Source organism: Bufo bufo, chromosome 1 (genome assembly GCF_905171765.1).
Source record: "Bufo bufo chromosome 1, aBufBuf1.1, whole genome shotgun sequence".
NCBI lineage: Eukaryota > Metazoa > Chordata > Amphibia > Anura > Bufonidae > Bufo > Bufo bufo.
The window spans coordinates 189240863-189265374 of NC_053389.1; the positions used below are offsets into that span (position 1 = coordinate 189240863).

At 44.1% G+C, this 24512-nt stretch overlaps 1 protein-coding gene across 1 annotated transcript in view; it reads left to right on the top strand.

Annotated features, from left to right (window-relative positions):
- POLD1 (DNA polymerase delta 1, catalytic subunit) overlaps positions 1 to 24512 on the top strand; it is a 186046-nt gene that overhangs the window by 82935 nt on the left and 78599 nt on the right. Inside the window, exons 18-20 of the mRNA XM_040433632.1 lie at positions 8222 to 8317; positions 8404 to 8541; positions 20455 to 20630. Coding sequence (XP_040289566.1) covers positions 8222 to 8317; positions 8404 to 8541; positions 20455 to 20630 — 410 coding nt within the window. The remainder of the gene's footprint in view (positions 1 to 8221; positions 8318 to 8403; positions 8542 to 20454; positions 20631 to 24512) is intronic.

The window sequence follows — 24512 nt, forward strand, 5'->3', positions numbered from 1 at the left end:
GATCTTCTCTCTCAGGGACCGATCTTCCACCCGCGTTTAGGGTCCCTACGTTTGACGGCGTGGTTGTTGAGACCACCGTCCTGACACGTAGGGGTTTTTCTGCGGACGTCGTCCGCACTATGATCCGCGCCCGTAAGCCGTCCTCTTCTAGGATCTATTATAGGACCTGGAGGACCTTTTTGGGGTTCTGTGCCGATCTGGGGATTCCTCCGCTCCGCTTTTCTCTCCCCACCGTTTTGTCCTTCCTGCAGAGCGGACTAGGCCTGAGTTCTTTGAAGGGTCAGGTGTCTGCGCTATCCATTTTGTTTCAGCGCCCACTGGCCCCCCTTGGTCCTGTCAAGACCTTCCTTCAGGGCGTGGCTCACGCGGTTCCCCCGTACCGCCCTCCGGTACCGCCCTGGGACCTGAACCTGGTTCTCTCAGCGCTCCAGGCTTCTCCTTTCGAGCCTCTGCGGACGGTTTCCTTGCGACTTCTGTCCTCCAAGGTTATTTTCCTTGTAGCCGTCACCTCTCTTCGGAGGGTGTCCGAATTGGCGGCACTTTCCTGTCTGGAACCTTTCCTAGTGTTCCACCAGGACAAGGTGGTTCTTCGTCCGGTCCCTTCCTTCCTTCCTAAGGTGGTCTCCGCCTTTCATCTGAACGAGGACATCGTTCTCCCCTCTTTGTGTCCTTCCCCTTCCCACCCACGGGAGAGGAAGCTTCATCGCCTGGACGTTGTCAGGGCGCTCAAGATTTACCTGGAGGTAACCAGCTCTTTCAGGCGTACTGACTCGCTCTTTGTGGTTCCGGAGGGGTCGCGCAGAGGGATGGCGGCATCCAAAGTTGCTATCGCCCGTTTTGTCAAGATGGCTGTTACTGAGGCTTATCTCGCCAAGGGCAAGGTTCCGCCCCTTGGTGTTACCGCTCACTCCACTAGAGCGGTCGGGGCTTCCTGGGCTCAGAGGAATCGGGCTTCTACGGAGCAGATTTGCAAGGCGGCCACTTGGTCCTCCTTGCACACCTTCACCAAGTTCTACAGGGTGCATACTCATGCGTCGGCTGACGCCGCTTTAGGCCGTCTGGTGTTGCAGGCGGCAGTTAATTGATGCCTCTGGTGTTGGTCTAGTTTGTTCTGGTCCCTCCCTTCTGGGACTGCTCTGGAACGTCCCATGGTTTCCTGTGTCCCCCAAGGAATATGGGCGAGAAAAGGAGACTTTTGTATTACTTACCAGTAAAGTCTCTTTCTCGCTCTTCCTTGGGGGACACAGCACCCGCCCTTCATTGGGTTACAGTTGTGGTTCCGGCTTGGTTGCCCCCGTTGGGGCTAGACAGTTCTTTTTTCCGGTTGGTGGTTATCTTTCACTACTTGGACACGCAACTGGCAGTCTCTTCTCCAGGCTGAAGGGTATAGCTGATGGAGGAGGGGCTTACAGCTTTCACTTAGTGTCACGCCTCCTAGGGAGCAGAGCTATACCCATGGTTTCCTGTGTCCCCCAAGGAAGAGCGAGAAAGAGACTTTACTGGTAAGTAATACAAAAGTCTCCTTTTTCCTATTAGAGTACTCGATTAATCTGTAGAATACATTGGTTGCAAAAATAGTCTATAGCTGCAACCCTAGTTGTATGTATCATATCGGTTTGACATGGTAACACATTGGACACTACTGTCAGCAGTATTAGGTTACATTCACACGACCGCATGAATGGCTCCGCATCCGTTCCGCAATTTTTCAGGACGGGTTCAGACCCGTTCATTTCAGTAGGGCCGCAAAAGATGCGGACAGCACACCGTGTGCTGTCTGCATATGTAGTTCCGTTCCGCGGCCCCGGAAAAAAAAAATTGACATTTTGTATATAGCGTTGGCCCTGTGCGTTCCACAAAATGCGGAGCGCACACTCCAGGTATCTGTAATTTGTGGAACTCAAAACACGGCACGGTCTTGTGAGTGTGCCCTTATACAGTATTGTATCACTGCCTCTGTGCTTAGAAGATGGCCACATTTGGACAGATGCATATAACCCATTTGTACTAAGAAATCCTTGCAGGCGCTCTGCAGCCATATTGCTGGGCAGCATACTGACGATTTGTGGAGAGACTGTGACCAATGTTACAAAACCAGACACTGAACAAATATCCTTCCGCAGGAAAGGGAGGGAGAGGTTGCAGCAGAGCTCTGTCCACATTTTGAGCCTTTGAGGAGGTTGTGCTGAGGCCAGCTTATCTGCCTTGGGCATTGCCATTACAGCAGTGTTAAAACAGGAACTCAACAGGTCTTGCTAAACTGTGAACTTCCCAGTTGATAGATAAGGACTGGCCGGCCTTAAAGCTTGATGTGTGCATCAGAGATCACCTTAAACATTGAGAACTTTTTTTTTAATCCGCCCATTTGTTTTGTCTGAGGTCTGCAACCTGTTTCTATTCCAAATTAGCAAAAGTAATTGTCCTGCGTCTGGAATTACTGTGACGTTTTCATCTTGAGCTGGTGGTTTCCTGCTGTCTCAATATTCTGACCAGTTCTGCAAATAGTTTACCGGGAAATACCAGAGGAAAGCAAGCCATTGCTTACTAGATGGTTTTGTCATTAGGGGGTGCATTGTGTCCCCTAGGCGACTTCTTAAATTGCCTTTCACTTTCTAGTTCTCCTGAAGGAGTTGTGCCAAGTTATAACCAAGGTTTTAAGGTATCCAGCTTCACTAGGGAGGTGGATGCACACTGTATGTGTATCTATAAAGCAGGGGATAAGTGACCTCGCCATCTATTATCTCACAGTTCCTTAGTAGGATATTTAAAAATGGATATACTAAACTAGCTGACCCCTTTTAACCCATTTACTGCTTGGGGTTTTTGGACCTCTGGTAGGTAGAACAATTTTCACACATTTGACATATAAAGAAAATATACTATGGGGAAAAAAAAATCATACTAACACCCCCATACCAGATGTAGCAATCCTCATCTTGATACTTAAATGGGTTGTGCAGGCAATATCTATTGATGACTTATCTCCAGGATAGGTCATCAATATCTGATCGACAGGGGTCCTACACCCGGCTCCACCACTGATCAGCTGTTTGAAGAAGAGGTGGCGCCCCCATGCGAATGCTGCTTTCTCTTCATTACACTGCGCATTGTACCCCCAGCAGCGGTGGCGCAGTGTAATTACAAGTACTGGCTCCATTCAAGTGAGACGACAGGTAGTGTAATGAACAGGAAGCAGCTCGCGTGGAGCGCCGTCTTCTCTTCAAACAGCTGATCGGCGGGGATGCCGAGTGTCAGACCTCTTCCTATCAGATATTTATGACCTATCCTGAGGATAGAACCAGATTTCTCCGACTATAAGATGCATCAGACTAGCAGACGTATCCCTGGGGTTTGGACCCTGAGATTTGGACCCCTGCTGATCAGCAGTTTGAGAAGGCACCAGTGCTCGCGCTAGTGCCGCTGCCTTCTCTCAACTTGCCAAGTACAGCACTGTATATTGTATAGCAGCTGTGCTTGGTATCACAGCTCAGCCCCATTCACTTCAGTGAGCTGTGCCTAGGTCATGTGACTGAATGTGATGTCACATCGCCTAGGCAATGCTGCGAGACGGCCGTGGCACTACGAGCACTGGTGCCTTCTCAGAGGATAGGTCATCAGTTTAAAACTATCTTACTTTAGTGTTGAAATGGTAGGAAAATAAAGCTTCAAAACCATAAAAAAAATTAAAATTAAATAAAAAAAAATATAAAAGTTTGTCACCCCCCTTTCCATAGAATAAAAAATGAATACATAAATAACAAAAAAAATATTAACATCATGGGCATCACCGAGTCCAAAAACGCCTGTACTATTAAAATATAAAAATATTTTTCCAATACAGCGAATAGCATAACGGAAAAAGGGTAAAAATTGCCAATTTGCCATTTTTTTTTTTTAATATAAAATGTGATCAAAAAGTCATGCGCACTCCAAAATTGTAGCAATAAAAACTACAGCTTGTCCCGCAAAAAAAAGAGCCCTCACACAGCTTAGTAGATATAACTATAAAAAAAAAAGTTATGGAAGTCAGAATATGGTGATGTAAACAAATTATTTTTTTCAAAGTTTACATTTATTTTTACACTAGTATTTAGACATAAAAAAAACTATACATATGTGGTATTGTTTAATTGTACTGACCCAGAGAATGAAGGCACAGTCAGTTTTGCCGCAAAGGGAATGCCGTGGGAATAAAAACCCGTAAAACGGTGGAGGAATTGCGTTTTTTTCCAGTTCCACCCCATTTGGGACTTATTTCCCACTTCCCACTACATTGTATGCCATATTAAATGGTGGCATTATAAAGTACAACTTGTCCTGCAAGAAATAAGACCTCATACACCTATGTGAACGGAAAACTAAAAAAGTTATGGATCAAGGAAGAAAAATAAAACCGAAAATAGCCTCCGGTATCCTTTTACAGTAAATTTTACAGTAAATTTTTTCCTTCTAGTATTTTCTGAAAATGGGTACATCGCACATTAAAATGCCATAAGCATGTTCTATTTATTTTTTAAATGAAAATGCATTAAACATCATGTTTATGGCTAAAAGTTTGACCCAAGTAAAAAAATTAAGTTGAAACAGAGACTATGTAAATTTTGGCTGTAATTCACAAATGTAATAAAATGCGTTGTGCACACTCCAAACAGCTACTTTGCCAGCAAAATCTACGTGTATAATGTATAAAAAAATAGGATTTTTGGTGCTTTCCTGTCAAATCCTTTTCTCGCTGAGTTCATTGGGGGACCGAGAAGACCATGGGTATAGCTGCTGCCACTAGGAGGCGACACTAAGCAAAAAAAGTGTTAGCTCCTCCTCTCAGCTATACCCCTCCTGCAGACACTGAGCTAATCAGTTTGTACAAAAGCCGTAGGAGCAGCCAGGAGAAGCCAACAGAAAACCATAAAAAGGAAGAAAAACTGAGATGGGTCATCATCAAGAACCAGAAGGACCCATCTAGGAGAACCAGCAATGTACATAAAGGGTGGGAGCTGTGTCCCCAATGAACTCGGCGACAAAAGGATTTTACAGGTAAGCCAAAAAATCCTATTTTCTCGCTCGTATCATTGGGGGACACAGAAGACCATGGGACGTTCAAGAGCAGTTCCATGGGGAGAGAACAAGAACAGAACGAATCCAAGCCCGGTCATAAGGCCCCGCACAGAAATGCGGGGGAAAGACACACCAGGAACCCTGAAAAGGTACAGGAAAAACCATTCCCTGGAAAAGGCCAGCCAGTGAGCTGCTGAATACGCAGAGGCTCCGACTGTGCAGAAGAAAGAACAGCCCAGGGAATATAAGTCACGGCTTAGGAGACTTCGAAGAAGTGGAGAGCACACAGAATATCCACAAGATGGACAAGAATGAAGACAAGTCACCAGAAGCAACGGAGCGATTGCGGAAGATACAGGAGAGAAATACGTATCCTGGATCCAGAAGAACAAAAGAACTGATGCCCTTGGGTCAGAACCCCAGGAAAAAAAACACCCTAGAGCCATCAACAGTCACAGCATGGTGTGAGAAGAAAAAAGGAAACCACTCCTCTTTGGAATGCTGATTGGAAGAAGAACTGAAAATGGCATCTGGATATCAAGGGCCAAAGAACTGCAGATGTAACAAAACTTGCCTCCCATGGGGGAAGTAGTAGGGATGCCCAAAGGCAAAGGCCCCACACACCATACCGGACTGCCAGATGAGAAGAACACTCCAGCGGGACCATGACAAACAAGTCAGGGCTAGAGAACCTGGAAGTCAGGCATGAGAGTGGCCCACTAGAAAAAATTCTTGAGGGAGTGAAGAAACCCAAAGGGAACAAGGCAGTGTAACCGACCCAAAATTGACAAAACAATTGGGGAGTAACCGGACAGGGAATGTTCCCCCAGGAAAACGCCAATGTGGTAAGCAGAGGCATGTAGAGGAGGATCTTAAATTCCGGAACAAGAGCGGAGAGAAGCAGTCTGATACTCCATGGAAGGCTGCCTGAACTGGAATCGGAAGCTGCAGACAGGAACCAGAGATAGGAAAAATACTGCCCCAGGAAGGGAGTGTGGACCCCGAATGGTACAAACCCCAAGAAAAACAAACAAAACAAAACTGCTAACAGAACTAACACCACATGCACAGACATCCCACAGCAGAAAAGGGGGCAAACGAGAACCCAATGACCATGAACACTGGCCGAGCAGGCAGTAAGAGTATGTGGGGGAGCGCAACTACTCGCCCTGCAGAAGGGGAGAAGTAGAAGCAGCCGGTAGTGCAAGGATTCCGCTTATGCTATAGGACGTATGTATCCAGCGGTAGGATAAAGAATTTCTGCCTACAGAATGGCGTGGGAACTAGGTCCAACTACACTGCCTCTGAAAGGAGAGTAACGCTACCGGATGTACGGTGACCAGTGGTGGTTTAAATATTCCGCTCATGGAAAGACGGCAATGCTTCCAGATGTATAGGAATAAATGGGATGTAAACACTCCGCCGATAGATTACTCTGCCCATGGAAAGAGGATAATGATACGGGCCGTACAGTACCCAGTGGAAGTGCAATTACTCCTCCTACAGAAGAAGGGTAATGGCACGGGCTATTACGCTGCCTATGGAAAGAGGATAATGCAATGGGCTGTACAGTATCCACTGGTAGAGCAAGTACACCGCTTGGGAAGGAGGGTAGCGCTACAAGCTGTACATTATCCAGTGCAAGGACAATTACTCTGCCTAAGGAAAGGAGGGTAATGCTACAGGCTGCACGGTATCCAGTGCAGGGACAATTACTCCGCCTATGCTACAGGCTGTAGAGCAGCCAGTGGTAGTGCAAGTACTCCGCCTTTGAAAGAAGGGAAATGCTACAGGCTGTACGGCATCCAGTGCAAAGGGAATTACTCCGCCTATGGATTGTAATTGTAATGCATTGGCTGTAAGTGTATTACCAGTAGTACACTTACAGCCTTCCTGCCTGTGAGATCCAGGGGGCTGGATCTCCCAGGCTAACAGAGAAGGCAGCTTGATGCCTAAGGAAACCCGGCCACTGCTTAATTACTTTTGCCTGTACTTGGTATAACCAAAGAAGCAGTCAGTGAATTTTTTTTGCTAAAGATTGGTTATGGATAGGGTAGGCATAATGTAAGATGTGGAATTTTTAATAATGTCAGGCTTGAGCGCTTGATGTGACTTATTTGACACCATTATCTACACACTTGTAAACCCCAATAAACAACCTAATTAGGCTACTTTCACATGAGCATTTTTGCTGGATCCGGCAGGGTTCAGCAAAAACTCTTCTGTCACTGATAATATAACCATCTGCATCCGTTATGAATGGATCCGGTTGTATTATCTTTAACATATTGAAGACGGATCCATCATGAACCCCATTGACTCGCATTGTGGGTCATGATGGATCCGTCTTGCTCTGGATCCCAGGACTGAAAGAAAACCACAGCATGCTGCAGTTTGCTCTCCGGTATGAGAATGGAATGCATTTTGGAGCACTCCGTTCTGTTCAGTTACATTTTGTCCCCATTGACCATGAAGGGGGACAAAATGGAAGTTCCCCCCCCCCCCCCCCCCCCGTTATTGAGACCCTATGATGCATCTCAATACCGGAAAATATTAACCCTAGTGTGAATGTAGCCTTAGGTGCACAGGAATGATTAGAAGATGACTCCCTCTTATGTGACATTCATTCCCATAATGCAAGTATGCTCTCTGATTCATAAGGGTATGATAACATGCAGCAAAGTTCATGTTACACTGCTCCCTGGTAATCCTCTAAAGCCTTATAGGGGCACTGGACATCCTGCATGTTGCCAGCATTTCCCTCTCTGCCATGCTTACCCTTTTTCTCTACACAGACCAAAGTAAGAGCTTCAATGATGGTTAGCTCTCATTTCCGTCTGCTCTAGCTTGGGCTAGATTGCACCCAAATTCGCAGTTTACCCCGAGTCTTTACTAGCAAGGAGGTATCAGAGATGTCCTTAACTGTTGAAGTGTTTCCTGGCAAGATGTACAAGAGATGTTCTTGATGGGGAAAGGGTTTATGACTAACATAACATTGCTTATTGTAGGTTTTCTGGGAATTATGTATTTAAATCTATTTACAGGCATTAAAACAATGATGTGCAGTAATTTCTCTTGACAGGCCATGTGTTGGTTTAGCAGAAGTTTGTATATATGGTGACTTGTTCTATACAATAAAGTTAATTATCAGATTTTTTTTGTTTAGAGTGTCACCGGCTTTGGCAGACAGATGATAGAGAAAACCAAACAACTGGTGGAATCGAAGTACACTCTTGCAAATGGATATAAGGCAGATGCCAAGGTAGGTGACATTTATATTATGCCTTATGTGTAGGTGCTGGGATGCAGTGGGACACCATTATAATGGACACTGGTTGTTCTCTGCAGGTTATTTATGGGGACACAGATTCTGTGATGTGCAAACTTGGTGTTCAGACAGTCTCCGAAACCATGGAACTAGGAAGAGAAGCGGCAGAATGGGTCTCCAGTCATTTCACACCACCCATAAAATTGGAGTTTGAAAAGGTTCGTATGTATTGGAATTGCTGATGGGCTTCATCATTGTCACACATGCTTGTCTGTCCCATCAGTTTCTAAGATGTGAGCTTAGGGCTGGGTGATTATGGCCAAAAAAATTATCTAAGTCTTATACCTACTATAAATGAAAAAAATAAAAGCTCTAAGCGCACATCTTTGATCAAACGTGTGTCAGGACCATCTACCAGGCATCAAGGTGGCTTCTGCAGATGGGTCCCTAACACTACCAGAACTACCTCTCCTGGGCTTGACTAAGCCTACAATGTTCAGGGCGATGTAGGAAGATGCGGGGATGTAGTTCAGGGCGGGGAATGCTCAATCCATAAAGCTAGCATGCAGGAAGCAAACAAAAACAGATATGGCAGCACAACATTTCACATACAAACAATAAAACTGGGAAATCCTTCGGTCCGGCCGAGATCCCGCGCACTAGTTAAAGCGATGCCGTGCCCACAATAGGCATCGCGGTGCGCATGCCCTGGCGAGACAGTGCGCAGGATCTTGGCCGGACTGAAGGATGACGCAAGGGAATAGGAGGGCGGGCAGAGGCTGGGGCGGAGTAACAATGAAATGAGGCAGAGCAGCCTGGGCACTTGCGAGTGCCGCCCCTGGGCACTTGCGAACGCTGCCCCTGGGCACTTGCGAGTCCTCATTTGCATATGAATAAAACTTCTTTTTTCCAGCTTCTGCAAGTGTAAAGAAAATAACAAAGGTACCGTTAAATTCATGTATAGGTGTGTGATAGGACAGTGTAAGCACTGTGTATGGCCATATGGAGGTGACAGACTCCCTTTAAGAAACCCTGCTCTATAATATATATATACACTGCTCAAAAAAATAAAGGGAATAAAGGTAGCGCCTCCATGCTCTGGACACTACGCTGACAGACACAGCAAACCTTCTTGCCACAGCTCGCATTGATGTGCCATCCTGGATAAGCTGCACTACCTGAGCCACTTGTGTGGGTTGTAGACTCCGTCTCATGCTACCACTAGAGTGAAAGCACCGCCAGCATTCAAAAGTGACCAAAACATCAGCCAGGAAGCATAGGAACTGAGAAGTGGTCAGGTCACCACCTGCAGAACCACTCCTTTATTGGGGGTGTCTTGCTAATTGCCTATAATTTCCACCTGTTGTCTATTCCATTTGCACAACAGCATGTGAAATTGATTGTCACTCAGTGTTGCTTCCTAAGTGGACAGTTTGATTTCACAGAAGTGTGATTGACTTGGAGTTACATTGTGTTGTTTAAGTGTTCCCTTTATTTTTTTGAGCAGTGTATATATCTCCTTCTCCAGTTGTCCCTGTATATACATTATAAACTATGCTCCAGCCCTTCCTCTATATACATTATAGACCAGTGATGGGGAACCTTTTAAAGACCAAGTGCCCAAACTGAAACCCAAAACCCACTAATTTATCTCAGTGCCAACACTGCAATTTACCCTGAACACTACAGTCCCATATAGTATATCTTCAACTCTAGCCTGCCTACATTCAGTGCGCTGCCTGTGCTGTTCATAGTGCGCCCTGCGCTGATAATTGGCAGGAAGAGTCTGACATATTGGTACACCATATATTTTTTTCCAGGTTGCGAGTGCCCACAGAGAATGCTCTGAATGTCGCGTCAGGCACCTGTGCCATAGGTTCACCACCACTGTTATATACTGTGCTCCAATCCTCCCTCTATATACATTATACTGTACCCCAGTCCTCTCTATACATTATATACCCTTCTCCAGTCCTCCCTCTATATACATTATATACCCTGCTCCAGTCCTCCCTGTATATACATTATATACTCTGCTCCAGTCCTCCCTGTATATACTTTATATACCCTGCTCCAGTCCTCCCTCTATATACATTATATACCCTGCACCAGTCCTCCCTGTATATACATTATATACCCTGCTCCAGTCCTCCCTCTATATACATTATATACCCTGCTCCAGTCCTCCCTCTATATACATTATATACCCTGCTCCAGTCCTCCCTCTATATACATTATATACCCTGCTCCAGTCCTCCCTCTATATACATTATATACCCTGCTCCAGTCCTCCCTCTGTATACATTATATACCCTGCTCCAGTCCTCCCTCTGTATACATTATATACCCTGCTCCAGTCCTCCCTCTATATACATTATATACCCTCCTCCAGTCCTCCCTGTATATACATTATATACCCTGCTCCAGTCCTCCCTCTATATACATTATATACCCTGCTCCAGTCCTCCCTGTATATACATTATATACTGTGCTCCAGTCCTGCCTCTGTATACATTATATACCCTGCTCCAGTCCTCCCTGTATATACATTATATACCCTGCTCCAGTCCTCCCTCTATATACATTATATACCCTGCTCCAGTCCTCCCTGTATATACATTATATACTGTGCTCCAGTCCTGCCTCTGTATACATTATATACTGTGCTCCAGTCCTCCCTGTATATACATTATATACCCTCCTCCAGTCCTCCCTGTATATACATTATATACCCTCCTCCAGTCCTCCCTCTATATACATTATATACTCTGCTCCAGTCCTTCCTCTGTATACATTATATACCCTCCTCCAGTCCTTCCTCTGTATACATTATATACCCTCCTCCAGTCCTCCCTCTGTATACATTATATACTCTGCTCCAGTCCTTCCTCTGTATACATTATATACCCTCCTCCAGTCCTTCCTCTGTATACATTATATACCCTCCTCCAGTCCTTCCTCTGTATACATTATATACCCTCCTCCAGTCCTTCCTCTCTATACCTTCCTCCAGTCCTCCCTCTATATACATTATATACCCTGCTCCAGTCCTTCCTCTATATACATTATATACCCTACTCCAGTCCTTCCTCTCTATACCCTCCTCCAGTACTTCCTCTATATACATTATATACCCTGCTCCAGTCCTTCCTCTGTTTACATTATATACTCTGCTCCAGTCCTTCCTCTGTATACATTATATTCTTTGCTCCAGTCCTTCCTCTGTTTACATTATATACCCTTCTCCAGTCCTTCCTCTGTATACATTATATTCTTTGCTCCAGTCCTTCCTCTGTTTACATTATATACCCTTCTCCAGTCCTTCCTCTGTATACATTATATACCCTCCTCCAGTCCTTCCTCTGTATACATTATATACCCTCCTCCAGTCCTTCCTCTGTATACATTATATACCCTCCTCCAGTCCTTCCTCTCTATACCTTCCTCCAGTCCTCCCTCTATATACAATATATACCCTGCTCCAGTCCTTCCTCCATATACATTATATACCCTGCTCCAGTCCTTCCTCTGTTTACATTATATACTCTGCTCCAGTCCTTCCTCTGTTTACATTATATATACCCTGCTCCAGTCCTTCCTTTGTATACATTATATTCTTTGCTCCAGTCCTTCCTCTGTTTACATTATATACCCTTCTCCAGTCCTTCCTCTGTATACATTATATACCCTGCTCCAGTCCTTCCTCTGTATACATTATATACTCTGCTCCAGTCCTTCCTCTGTATACATTATATACTCTGCTCTAGTCCTTCCTCTGTATACATTATTTACTCTGCTCCAGTCCTTCCTCTGTATACATTATATACTATACTCCAGTACTTCCTCTGTATACATTATATACTCTGCTCCAGTCCTTCCTCTGTATACATTATCTACCCTCCTCCAGTCCTTCCTCTGTTTACATTATCTACCCTCCTCCAGTACTTCCTCTGTATACATTATCTACCCTCCTCCAGTCCTTTCTCTGTATACATTATCTACCCTCCTCCAGTACTTCCTCTGTATACATTATCTACCCTCCTCCAGTACTTCCTCTGTATACATTATCTACCCTCCTCCAGTACTTCCTCTGTATACATTATATACCCTGCTCCAGTCCTTCCTCTGTATACATTATATACCCTGCTTCAGTCCTTCCTCTGTTTACATTATATACCCTGCTCCAGTCCTTCCTCTATATACATTATATTCTCTGCTCCAGTTCTTCCTCTGTATACATTATATACCCTCCTCCAGTCCTTCCTCTGTATACATTATATACCCTGCTCCAGTCCTTCCTCTGTATACATTATATACCCTGCTTCAGTCCTTCCTCTGTTTACATTATATACCCTCCTCCAGTCCTCCCTCTGTATACATTATATACCCTGCTCCAGTACTTCCTCTGTATACATTACGGTATATACCCTGCTCCAGTCCTCCCTGTATATACATTATATACTCTGCTCCAGTCCTACCTCTGTATACATTATATACTCTGCTCCAGTACTTCCTCTATATACATGATATACCATGCTCCAGTACTTCCTCTATATAAATTATATACCCTGCTCCAGTCCTCCCTGTATATACAGTATATACTCTGCTCCAGTCCTCCCTCTGTATACATTATATACTCTGCTCCAGTACTTCCTCTGTATACATTATATACCCTGCTCCAGTCCTCCCTGTATATACATTATATACCCTCCTCCAGTCCTCCCTGTATATACATTATATACCCTCCTCCAGTCCTCCCTCTATATACATTATATACTCTGCTCCAGTCCTTCCTCTGTATACATTATATACCCTCCTCCAGTCCTTCCTCTGTATACATTATATACCCTCCTCCAGTACTTCCTCTGTATACATTATATACCCTCCTCCAGTCCTTCCTCTGTATCCATTATATACCCTCCTCCAGTTTTTCCTCTGTATACATTATATACCCTCCTCCAGTCCTTCCTCTGTATACATTATATACCCTCCTCCAGTCCTTCCTCTGTATACATTATATACCCTCCTCCAGTCCTTCCTCTCTATACCTTCCTCCAGTCCTCCCTCTATATACATTATATACCCTGCTCCAGTCCTTCCTCTATATACATTATATACCCTGCTCCAGTCCTTCCTCTCTATACCCTCCTCCAGTACTTCCTCTGTATACATTATATACCCTGCTCCAGTCCTTCCTCTGTTTACATTATATACTCTGCTCCAGTCCTTCCTCTGTATACATTATATTCTTTGCTCCAGTCCTTCCTCTGTTTACATTTTATACCTTCCTCCAGTCCTCCCTCTGTATACATTATATACTCTGCTCCAGTCCTTCCTCTGTATACATTATATACCCTCCTCCAGTCCTTCCTCTGTATACATTATATACTCTGCTCCAGTCCTTCCTCTGTATACATTATATACTATACTCCAGTACTTCCTCTGTATACATTATATACTCTGCTCCAGTCCTTCCTCTGTATACATTATATACCCTCCTCCAGTCCTTCCTCTCTATACCTTCCTCCAGTCCTCCCTCTGTATACATTATATACCCTCCTCCAGTCCTTCCTCTGTATACATTATATACTCTGCTCCAGTCCTTCCTCTGTATACATTATATACCCTCCTCCAGTCCTCCCTCTGTATACATTATATACCCTCCTCCAGTCCTTCCTCTCTATACCTTCCTCCAGTCCTCCCTCTGTATACATTATATACCCTCCTCCAGTCCTTCCTCTGTATACATTATATACTCTGCTCCAGTCCTTCCTCTGTATACATTATATACCCTCCTCCAGTCCTCCCTCTATATACATGATGTGCTCTGTTCCAGGTCTCCCTGTACAGTAGATATGCTGATGCCCTGGTTGGCAGCCATGTGCAGTCCTGGATGAAGCGATCTTGCTCAGGGAACTACATTTCTCTTCCCTCGGCCCTTACCTGCTCGCCCCCTACCCCCCAGCTGTAAAAGCGCAGCACGTGTGGCTCTCTGCAGCCTGTGACTTGGACTTAAAAGACCCGCACATGCTGCGCTGATTCTGTAGATGAAAATAAATCTATTTCACAATATTTAATAAAATGGTCTGGCTGCAAGAAAGCGAATTAATAATATTAATTGAATTAATCGTGCAGCCCTAATGTGAGCTCTGGTTATCTGCAGTGTGATATTACCTTTAACTTTTCCACCTGATACGTCTGACTTCAAATGGAAGAATATACCGATCTGGATAAATATGTTAACCCCTTTTTAGCAGTTTTTATTGTGGTACCTTATCTATTTTGCTGCAGTATGATAAATTATAGTTCTGTCTACAGAAAGGTATGAAAGAGTGCTGGGGGGGGGGGGGGGGGATTTCGGCCCCCCCACACACTGACCGCGCTTGCAAATCAGGAAGGTGATGACATGCTCAGAAACTGACTTGCATGTGTTCCTGAACAGCAGAATCGCCCAAAAATTAACTAGTAAAGGTCTGACTGCGAACCCTTGTTGATAGAATGAAGATCCCATGTCCCCTTCATTTGAATTTAGCGGTGGTCGTGTATCTCTGATGGGACAGTTGAACATGTACAGGGTACAGCCATCCCTGGTAGTCCCATACAGTTGGTGTGGCAGGAAAAATGTATGACCATTGCTCCATTCAAATGGGTAACACAGTGTCCCCATTTTGATGATCAGTCGGATTTGACACTCACTGATCAGACACTTCTTCCCTGACTAATACTATTAAAGGGGTTATCTGGCAGCAATAAACGTGGGTCATTACTTTTACTTTGCATATACATTTCAGTTTGTAATATGCTTTGTTCCATTCACACTGGAACACGCAATCCCCATTCTTGTGGTCAGCTGGTTTCCAGTGGTCAATCCCCCACTAATCACACACTTTAAAGTATCTTTATGGCAGCTGTAAAGCTGAATGTCAGCATCTCCTCTGTGTGAGGAATAGTAGGTGTATGCACTTTTGCAACCATTTGGTTGCTCCAGTGCACCTTAAAAAAAAAAGAAGTGCCTTTGTTAATATTGTTTTGTGGCTATAACCGTATAGCTCCCATTCATTTGTCTCATTGGTAACTAAGGGTACTTTCACACTAGCGTTTTTCTTTTCCGGCATAGAGTTCAGTCACAGGGGCTCTATACCGGAAAAGAACTGATCAGGTATATGCCCATGCATTCTGAATGGAGAGTAATCCGTTCAGGATGCATCCTGGTTAGTGTTGAGCGAACTTGTGTTTTTAGTTCGGCATCTAAAGTTCGGGTTCGGGTTATCGAAGAATCGCGTTATGGATTCCGCTACCACGGACCAAGTTATGGTCCGTGGTAGCGGAATCCATAACGCGATTCTTCGATAACCCGAACTTCAGACGCCGAACTTAAAACACAAGTTCGCTCAACACTAATCAGGATGTCTTCAGTTCAGTAGTTTTGACTGATCAGGCAAAAGATAAAACCGTAGCATGCTAAAAATACAAGACGGATCAGTCTGTCTGCATGACAAACGGAGAGACGGATCCGTTCTTGCAATGCATTTGTGAGACGGATCCGCATACTACAAGAAAAGTACAAATATATGTTTTTTCTCCCTGGATATATTATACAGGTGTGCTTTTTTGATCAAATGAATAAAAAAGTGGCTGGCACTCGCTATATGGTTCACATCAACAGCAATTTATTTGCCTCCCACTCAGTAATGGAGTGTGGACAGCATGGATAAAACAATATAAAATCAACACAATACAATTGAAATAGTAAAAATATAAAATATACAGTACACTGATAAAGAAGTTGTCCTCGAGCCACCTGATAATCAATCTGATACTTGGATATAGTGGCCAGAGTTTAAATCAAGTAATATAGGTATCTCCAACCCAACAGATGTAAATCCAGATCTCTGATTAGAAAATGCTGGCTCTTTATATCAAGCTGAATGTAAGCGTAGGAACCTCCAAATTTCCACGGTGAATGCACGGTGGACTATATGCTTATTCCTGATGGTAAATGATGTCGGTATCCTAACAATACAGCATGTAAGTCCAGATATGTTGTTGGAAGTACTGGCTCTTTAAATGACAATCAGTGTTGTCATAGGGACCTCTAGCTGCCCATAGATATGAACGCTGGGACTTTTGCTTATGCTGGAAAGTCTCCGGTCCCTCCGGTATTCAGTGCTGTGGGGAATGGGTGTGCTTACCGGTAAAGTTGAAAGTCCCCGGCAGTCCCTTCTCACAGCTTACCGCACCGCTCCGAAATACTTCCGGCGTCCGCGCTGCTTGGTATCTCTCACGTGTTTGATCCAAGATATCGCGGGACTTGATTACTTAGTTCCGGGTTCCTGTGAGAGGTACTCACGTTAAGTTAGAAGAAATGGAGCGCTCCAATTTTTGAAAACTTCTTACAAGGTCTTAATCATGTCAATGTCCTTATGGTAAGCAGAGGTATGACGCCAGACTGAGGAAGAGGAGAGAAATCCTGGCCACTGAGGAAGAGGAGAGAAATCCTCGAAACGCGTCTGGCGTCATACCTCTGCTTACCATAAGGACATTGACATGATTAAGACCTTGTAAGAAGTTTTCAAAAATTGGAGCGCTCCATTTCTTCTAACTTAACGTGAGTACCTCTCACAGGAACCCGGAACTAAGTAATCAAGTCCCGCGATATCTTGGATCAAACACGTGAGAGATACCAAGCAGCGCGGACGCCGGAAGTATTTCGGAGCGGTGCGGTAAGCTGTGAGAAGGGACTGCCGGGGACTTTCAACTTTACCGGTAAGCACACCCATTCCCCACAGCACTGAATACCGGAGGGACCGGAGACTTTCCAGCATAAGCAAAAGTCCCAGCGTTCATATCTATGGGCAGCTAGAGGTCCCTATGACAACACTGATTGTCATTTAAAGAGCCAGTACTTCCAACAACATATCTGGACTTACATGCTGTATTGTTAGGATACCGACATCATTTACCATCAGGAATAAGCATATAGTCCACCGTGCATTCACCGTGGAAATTTGGAGGTTCCTACGCTTACATTCAGCTTGATATAAAGAGCCAGCATTTTCTAATCAGAGATCTGGATTTACATCTGTTGGGTTGGAGATACCTATATTACTTGATTTAAACTCTGGCCACTATATCCAAGTATCAGATTGATTATCAGGTGGCTCGAGGACAACTTCTTTATCAGTGTACTGTATATTTTATATTTTTACTATTTCAATTGTATTGTGTTGATTTTATATTGTTTTATCCATGCTGTCCACACTCCATTACTGAGTGGGAGGCAAATAAATTGCTGTTGATGTGAACCATATAGCGAGTGCCAGCCACTTTTTTATTCATTTTATCTTGCCTTTGACTGATTGGGTGATCAGTTTTCTGGCCAGAGCACCTTTGCCACACAGAGGAAGGTGGTGAGCTATCCACAACAATTTTGTGAATACTTTTTTGATCAATAGCTGGTCAGTATGTGATTATCATCACCATTATTAATATCTATACAATTTGGTATATATTTAACCTGAATATAGGTCTGACTATAGGTAATGTGTTTTTTTGGGTTGTGGGCCTAAATCTGTTATAATTATTTTGGGGAATTATTGAAACATGTTCACACATATATATCTTTCCCCAGTCTTATTTTTGAGGCTGAGGTGGTTTATGGTAATGTGGTCCCCTGATTAACTGATTCTATCAAACGGATCAGAGAAACGCGTCGGGGCAAAGTTTATTATCTGGGACATATTGTGTGTGCTCCAATTCCCTATTGGTAATCCTAATACATTGATGCTATTGGAGGTTCAGGCGCAAACAAAATATGTGAGTTTGTTGTTTTTTCATATATATCTTGACCACTGACCGTTAATACTGGGCAGTAATTACAGTAGGTCTCTCTTTGGGTGGCGGGATCTATCCCTTGTCAGGGACATATAAGGCCATTAGGAGGTTCCTGACACTGGATCGCCCCTATCGGGGCGGTCATTCTGTTTTTGTAGGCAGGGACATCAGTCTATAGGGCAAGTGTGAGGGTTAGTCATTTCTCTTTTCCTCACTATACCCAGTCTACCAGAAGACATTTTTATTGGCACTTTTTAGGTTTAATGAATATAATCCAGCTGGCAGTACCTGAAGCTTGCTGAAGAGCTAAACCTTTACTTCTTATTACTGAGCTTCACAACTTTTTTCACAATAGTTGCAGTACGGTGACAAGTGCCAGCCCTTAAAGGGCTTTCTGATATTTAGATATTGATAGGTTATCCGTAAATACGTCTAGCACTGCACACCCCCACCGATCAGCTGTACCAGGCTGCCACTGGTGACATAAGCTATACAATAAATGGAGCTGGAAGCAGAAGGGTCTGTCCACTGTGTAGTCACCGTGCCAGGCTACTGCGGCTCAGCCACTATTCAAGCTGCTGTACGCCGGTGCCAGAAAGTACCCAGTGGCCAGAGCCTTCAATCCACTGTATAGTCTCCAGCGCTGGCACAAAACAGGTAATCAGTGGGGGTGCAGGACTCCAACCTATCCTCAGGATAGTTCATCAATATCTAAGCAATAGAAAAACCCTCTATAAGGCATGGCTGACTAGGCTTAACATTGCCCTAGCTACATATTCAATACATTTAGGCAAAGTAACGTATGACATATTTTTTGTATTGATAAAAAAAAATTAAACCATTCTAAAAAAAATGTATAACTTGGGCAAGTTTCACACTAGAGGTAAATTCTTCCAGCAGAAACTGCTGCTTTTGTCTGGCTGAATCCCAGCACTAATGCTGGAGATGGGCAGGATCCCTGCTGAATCCCATTAAAGTCAGTGGGCTCAGGCGAGGTCAGGTAGGATCTAGCTATGCCGTATACGATGTCTTCCAGCAGGCTGTTCCTCTGCTGAATTTACTAGTAGTGTGAAACTAGCCTTTCATATAACAAAAATTCTGTCTTATTAAAATAAATGTCATTCTTGAAACTATGGCAGTACGGTGGCTCAGTGGTTAGCACTGGTGCCTAGCAGCGCCTAGGTCCTGATACGGTGGCTCAGTGGTTAGCACTGGTGCCTAGCAGCGCCTAGGTCCTGATACGGTGGCTCAGTGGTTAGCACTGGTGCCTAGCAGCGCCTAGGTCCTGATAAGGTGGCTCAGTGGTTAGCACTGGCGCCTTGCAACGCCTGGGTCCTAAGTTTAAATCCGACAAGGACAACATCTGCACGGAGTTTGTATGTTCTCTGTGTTTGCGTGGGTTTCCTGCCACACTCCAAATACATACTGATAGGGAACGGATTGTGAGCCCCAAAGGGGACAACAAGTAATGATAATGTCTGTAAAGTTCTATGAAATATGTCAGCGCTATGTGTGCGTAAAATAAGAAATAGGACCTCTTGGCAGCTAGGGGCATGAATAGTCACATACTCCTAAATGATGTGTATTTCTGGCGAAGATTGCGAAGCAGTGGTTAGTTGCATCACAGTACACGACTTTTCGTTGCTCTCGCCAGTTCTAAAATTGTGGTCGTTGCGGGGGAGGGTGCCAGGTTGGCAAGCCCGTCTCGTCTACCATTTTTTTACGCCTGTTTCAGGCGATGAAAAAGGTCTAAATGTAAGACTGCTCAGAAGCTGTCTTACATTTATGGATGCGCCAAAGTTATGGAAAGGCCTGTGCCTGTTCATAACTTCGGCGGATCCACTGCCAGCAATGGGGCTTTATTAAAACGCTGGTCTTAATTTACCATTTAATGGTACAGGTTTTGCAGGAGAAATATTCCCAGATATCCTGGTCATCCACTTGTGTGCAGTGTTAACCAGACTGGACGTAACATTCAATTTAAAGGTGTAAAATTAGAAAAACATGGCTGCTGTCATCCATAAACAGCACCTCACCTGACCACAGTATGTGCAGTATTGAAGCTCAACCTCATTCATTTAAATGGCGGCAACACGTGGAGACACAACTACGGATATGTTATTCTGGACAACCTCTTTAAGATGGTTAGTCAGGATTATTCCTTATAGACATTGTATGGTCTGATCAATGGTTTATCTCACAATTCTGTCTCCTCTTTGTATGTGCGAGAGAACTATGTTCTATAATATTCACTGAGTGAACAGTAACTGAACTGTGACAATAATTATATATTTTAGGTATATTTTCCTTACCTGCTGATCAACAAGAAGCGATATGCTGGTCTTTACTTTTCATCCAGCGCAAGCACTCATGATAAGATGGACTGCAAGGGAATAGAGACTGTAAGGCGGGACAACTGCCCTCTAGTGGCCAATCTGATCAACACATGTCTGCAGAAGATCCTGATTGACAGGTAGACATGCATGCTTTTCTATATACAGTGTACACCTGTTATCTGTCTGTACCATAGTAAATTCTTAAAGCCGGCCACATACACTTCTACTTGTTTTATTTGTGTCTTCAAAGTGGATCAACAGGTTGCCATGTTATGGGATGTAGCGGATGAAGAAAACTGATGTGCAGTTTTTCAGTTTATAGTCTGAACATCATTAATACATATGTCTTCTGTCATTTAATGTGTACCTACAATTATAAACCGCTTTCCATAAATCAGTAGGACAAAATATAAGAAACGTTGTCATACATCTTATTAAAGAAAAAAATACCTCTTTCTCCACTTATCAGGCTCTTCTCCCCCCTGCATCCTCCACTGATCATTCACTGTAAGGCTACATTCACACGTCAGTATTTTTCTATATCCCGATTTTCGGTCCGTTTTTTGCGGATCCGTTGTTCCTGAAAATGTTTCCGTATGTCATCCGTTTTTTGCGGATACGCAAAAAACGGAAACATGTATAAATTTCAATAAGCAAATAAAGTTGTTTGGATTTCTTTGAAAAAAAAATAAAATTAAAATGTAATTTCTAGGAACGGAATCCGCATAAAACGGATGACATACGTAATGACATCCGAATGTCTTCCGTTTTTTGCGGATCCATTGACTTTGTATTGTTCCAGGATCCGATTTTTGCGGAAAAGAATAGGACAAGTTTTATATTTAATCGGACATGCGGAACGGAACAACGGAAACGGACAGCACACATTGTGTTGTCCGATTTTTTCCAGGACCCATTGAAAATGAATGGGTCCAGAACTGGCCCTGATCTGTTCCGCAAAAAACGGAACAGATCAGGAAAGAAAAAACGGACGTGTGAATGGACCCTTAATTTAATGATAAGATCTGCACACAGGAGTCTGTACACTGGATGATCAGGTTACAGTTGGACATGCAGGGAGGGATCAGGCCAGCTGCTATGATGTATCCTATTTGCAGCACACACACAGAAGATGAGATTCTGCTCTCCTGTCTCTCTATAGTACACTCTCAGAAGCACCAGCGGTAACGAGCAGGGTAGCACTGGGTTTATACAGTAAAACACTTACTAGGTGCCGCAGCAGAGTCTGTGTCTCTCTCTCTCTCACTTTGCAGGTTCCTTCTTCTATTCATCCCCTCTCCATACACTTCCATTGACAGCAACTGTAGCCTGATGTCTCAGTCAATCTAATAATTCATCTCTTCTCTGAATTATATAAGCAGAGTGTGAACAGTGCAGGGGGAGGTTGAATGGAGCCTGGTAAGTGAAAAGGTGTGTGTTTCTCTAATAAGGTATAATACAAAGTTTCTTATCATCGTTTGTTCTGCTGATTTATGTGAAGTTTATAATCCAAGGTACACATTAAAGGGGTTATCAGACTATTAAATTCCCCCCCATATGCCCGGGCCTCTCACAATGAATATACCTATCCTCATCCCTGCACCGCCACTGCTGCTTCTCCCCGTGCGCAGATGAAAGCATCCGGTGTCGGGGAGGGGCAGGCGGGGATGGGGACGAGCCTCCCTAGCTTAGCTGGTGACGCTAGGGTGGCTCGTCCCTGTACATGCCTGTTATTGACTGCTTTCTATCCCCCCCCCCCCCCCCCCCCACAGCAGCGGCTTATGGGGGAAATTTAATAGTCTCGGATAAACCCTTTAATCATCTTTTCAGAATAGTAGACGCATGTTAAATCACAACTCTCAATGGCCCTTGAGGCTACCTATTGCAACTGCTGGCTTATTTCTGCCGCCTATATTGGTTTCCACTTCCCTTCTCCAGCATACAGTGTGAATGAGGAATTGTCACTTTGCTTATAGCATTGTTTTTATGCTTTCTTTTTCTAATGTTTTAAAGACCTTGTGGTTTCTAAGAATTGTTACACACTTAAGTGTTGCTTCCCCTTTAGGAAAAGAAAACTGCAGTGCAGTGTAAATTGCGTGCTTGGCCTTTCCATCACTTTGTATTTCCACACTAACCATTCATGTTGGTGCATAGCTCTGTTCACATCATGCTTAGGCCATACAGATAGAAAATAGAAGGTTAAAGGGAGTCTGTCACCTCCATATGGTAATATACAGTGCTTACATGGCTCTGTAGACCACCTATACAGGATTGTAACGGTAGCTTTGTTCTTTTCTTTAGACTTGCACCAGCAGAAAAAACTAAGTTTAATTCATATGCAAATGAGCACTCGCAAGTGCCCAGGGGCGGCGTTCAGTGTGTAGGTGCCCAGGCTGCTCTGCCTTCTTTTCACTCCTCCCCAGCCTCTGCCTTTGCCCGCCGTCCAAGTCTCTTGCCTCATAGATAGGGCAAAGGAAGAGGCTGGCGAGGAGTGAAAAGAAGGCAGAGCAGCCTGGGCACCTACACAGTGAACGCCCCCCCTGGGCACCTGCGAGTGCTCATTTGCATATGAATTAAATGTAGTTTTTTCTGCTGGTGCAAGTCTAAAGAAAAGAACAAAGGTACCGTTACAATCTTATATAGGTGTGCTACAGAGCCATGTAAGCACTGTATATTACCATATGGAGGTGACAGACTCCCTTTAAGAATAAAGCAAAAAATAAAGTCTACTGAAAAAAAAAATCCACATATATGCATTTTAGGGGTGGGTGTGTGTGTATATGTGTGTATGTATATGTATATGTATATGTGTATATATATATATATATATATATATATATATATATATATATATATATATATATATATATATATTAAAAAGATGGCAAGCACCGGGAAAGTAAAACAAAAAAAAGGGAAAAAGTGTGTGCATAGCCCAAACGGGATACAGCTTACAGAATCTATTTAAACGACAGATCAAAAATGTACCATAGAATATACACTGCTCAAAAAAAATAAAGGGAACACAAAAATAACACATCCTAGATCTGAATTAATTAAATATTCTTCTGAAATACTTTGTTCTTTACATAGTTGAATGTGCTGACAACAAAATCACACAAAAATGTAAAAATGGAAATCAAATTTTTCAACCCATGGAGGTCTGGATTTGGAGTCACACTCAAAATTAAAGTGGAAAAACACAGTACAGGCTGATCCAACTTTGATGTAATGTCCTTAAAACAAGTCAAAATGAGGCTCAGTAGTGTGTGTGGCCTCCACGTGCCTGTATGACCTCCCTACAACGCCTGTGCATGCTCCTGATGAGGTGGCGGACGGTCTCCTGAGGGATCTCCTCCCAGACCTGGACTAAAGCATCTGCCAACTCCTGGACAGTCTGTGGTGCAATGTGACGTTGGTGGATAGAGCGAGACATGATGTCCCAGATGTGCTCAATTGGATTCAGGTCTGGGGAACGGGCGGGCCAGTCCATAGCATCAATGCCTTCGTCTTGCAGGAACTGCTGACACACTCCAGCCACATGAGGTCTAGCATTGTCTTGCATTAGGAGGAACCCAGGGCCAACCGCACCAGCATATGGTCTCACAAGGGGTCTGAGGATCTCATCTCGGTACCTAATGGCAGTCAGGCTACATCTGGCGAGCACATGGAGGGCTGTGCGGCCCTCCAAAGAAATGCCACCCCACACCATTACTGACCCAATGCCAAACCGGTCATGCTGGAGGATGTTGCAGGCAGCAGAACGTTCTCCACGGCATCTCAAGACTCTGTCACGTCTGTCACATGTTCTCAGTGTGAACCTGCTTTCATCTATGAAGAGCACAGGGCGCCAGTGGCGAATTTGCCAATCTTGGTGTTCTCTGGCAAATGCCAAACGTCCTGCACGGTGTTGGGCTGTAAGCACAACCCCCACCTATGGACGTCGGGCCCTCATATCACCCTCATGGAGTCTGTTTCAGACCGTTTGAGCAGACACATGCACATTTGTGGCCTGCTGG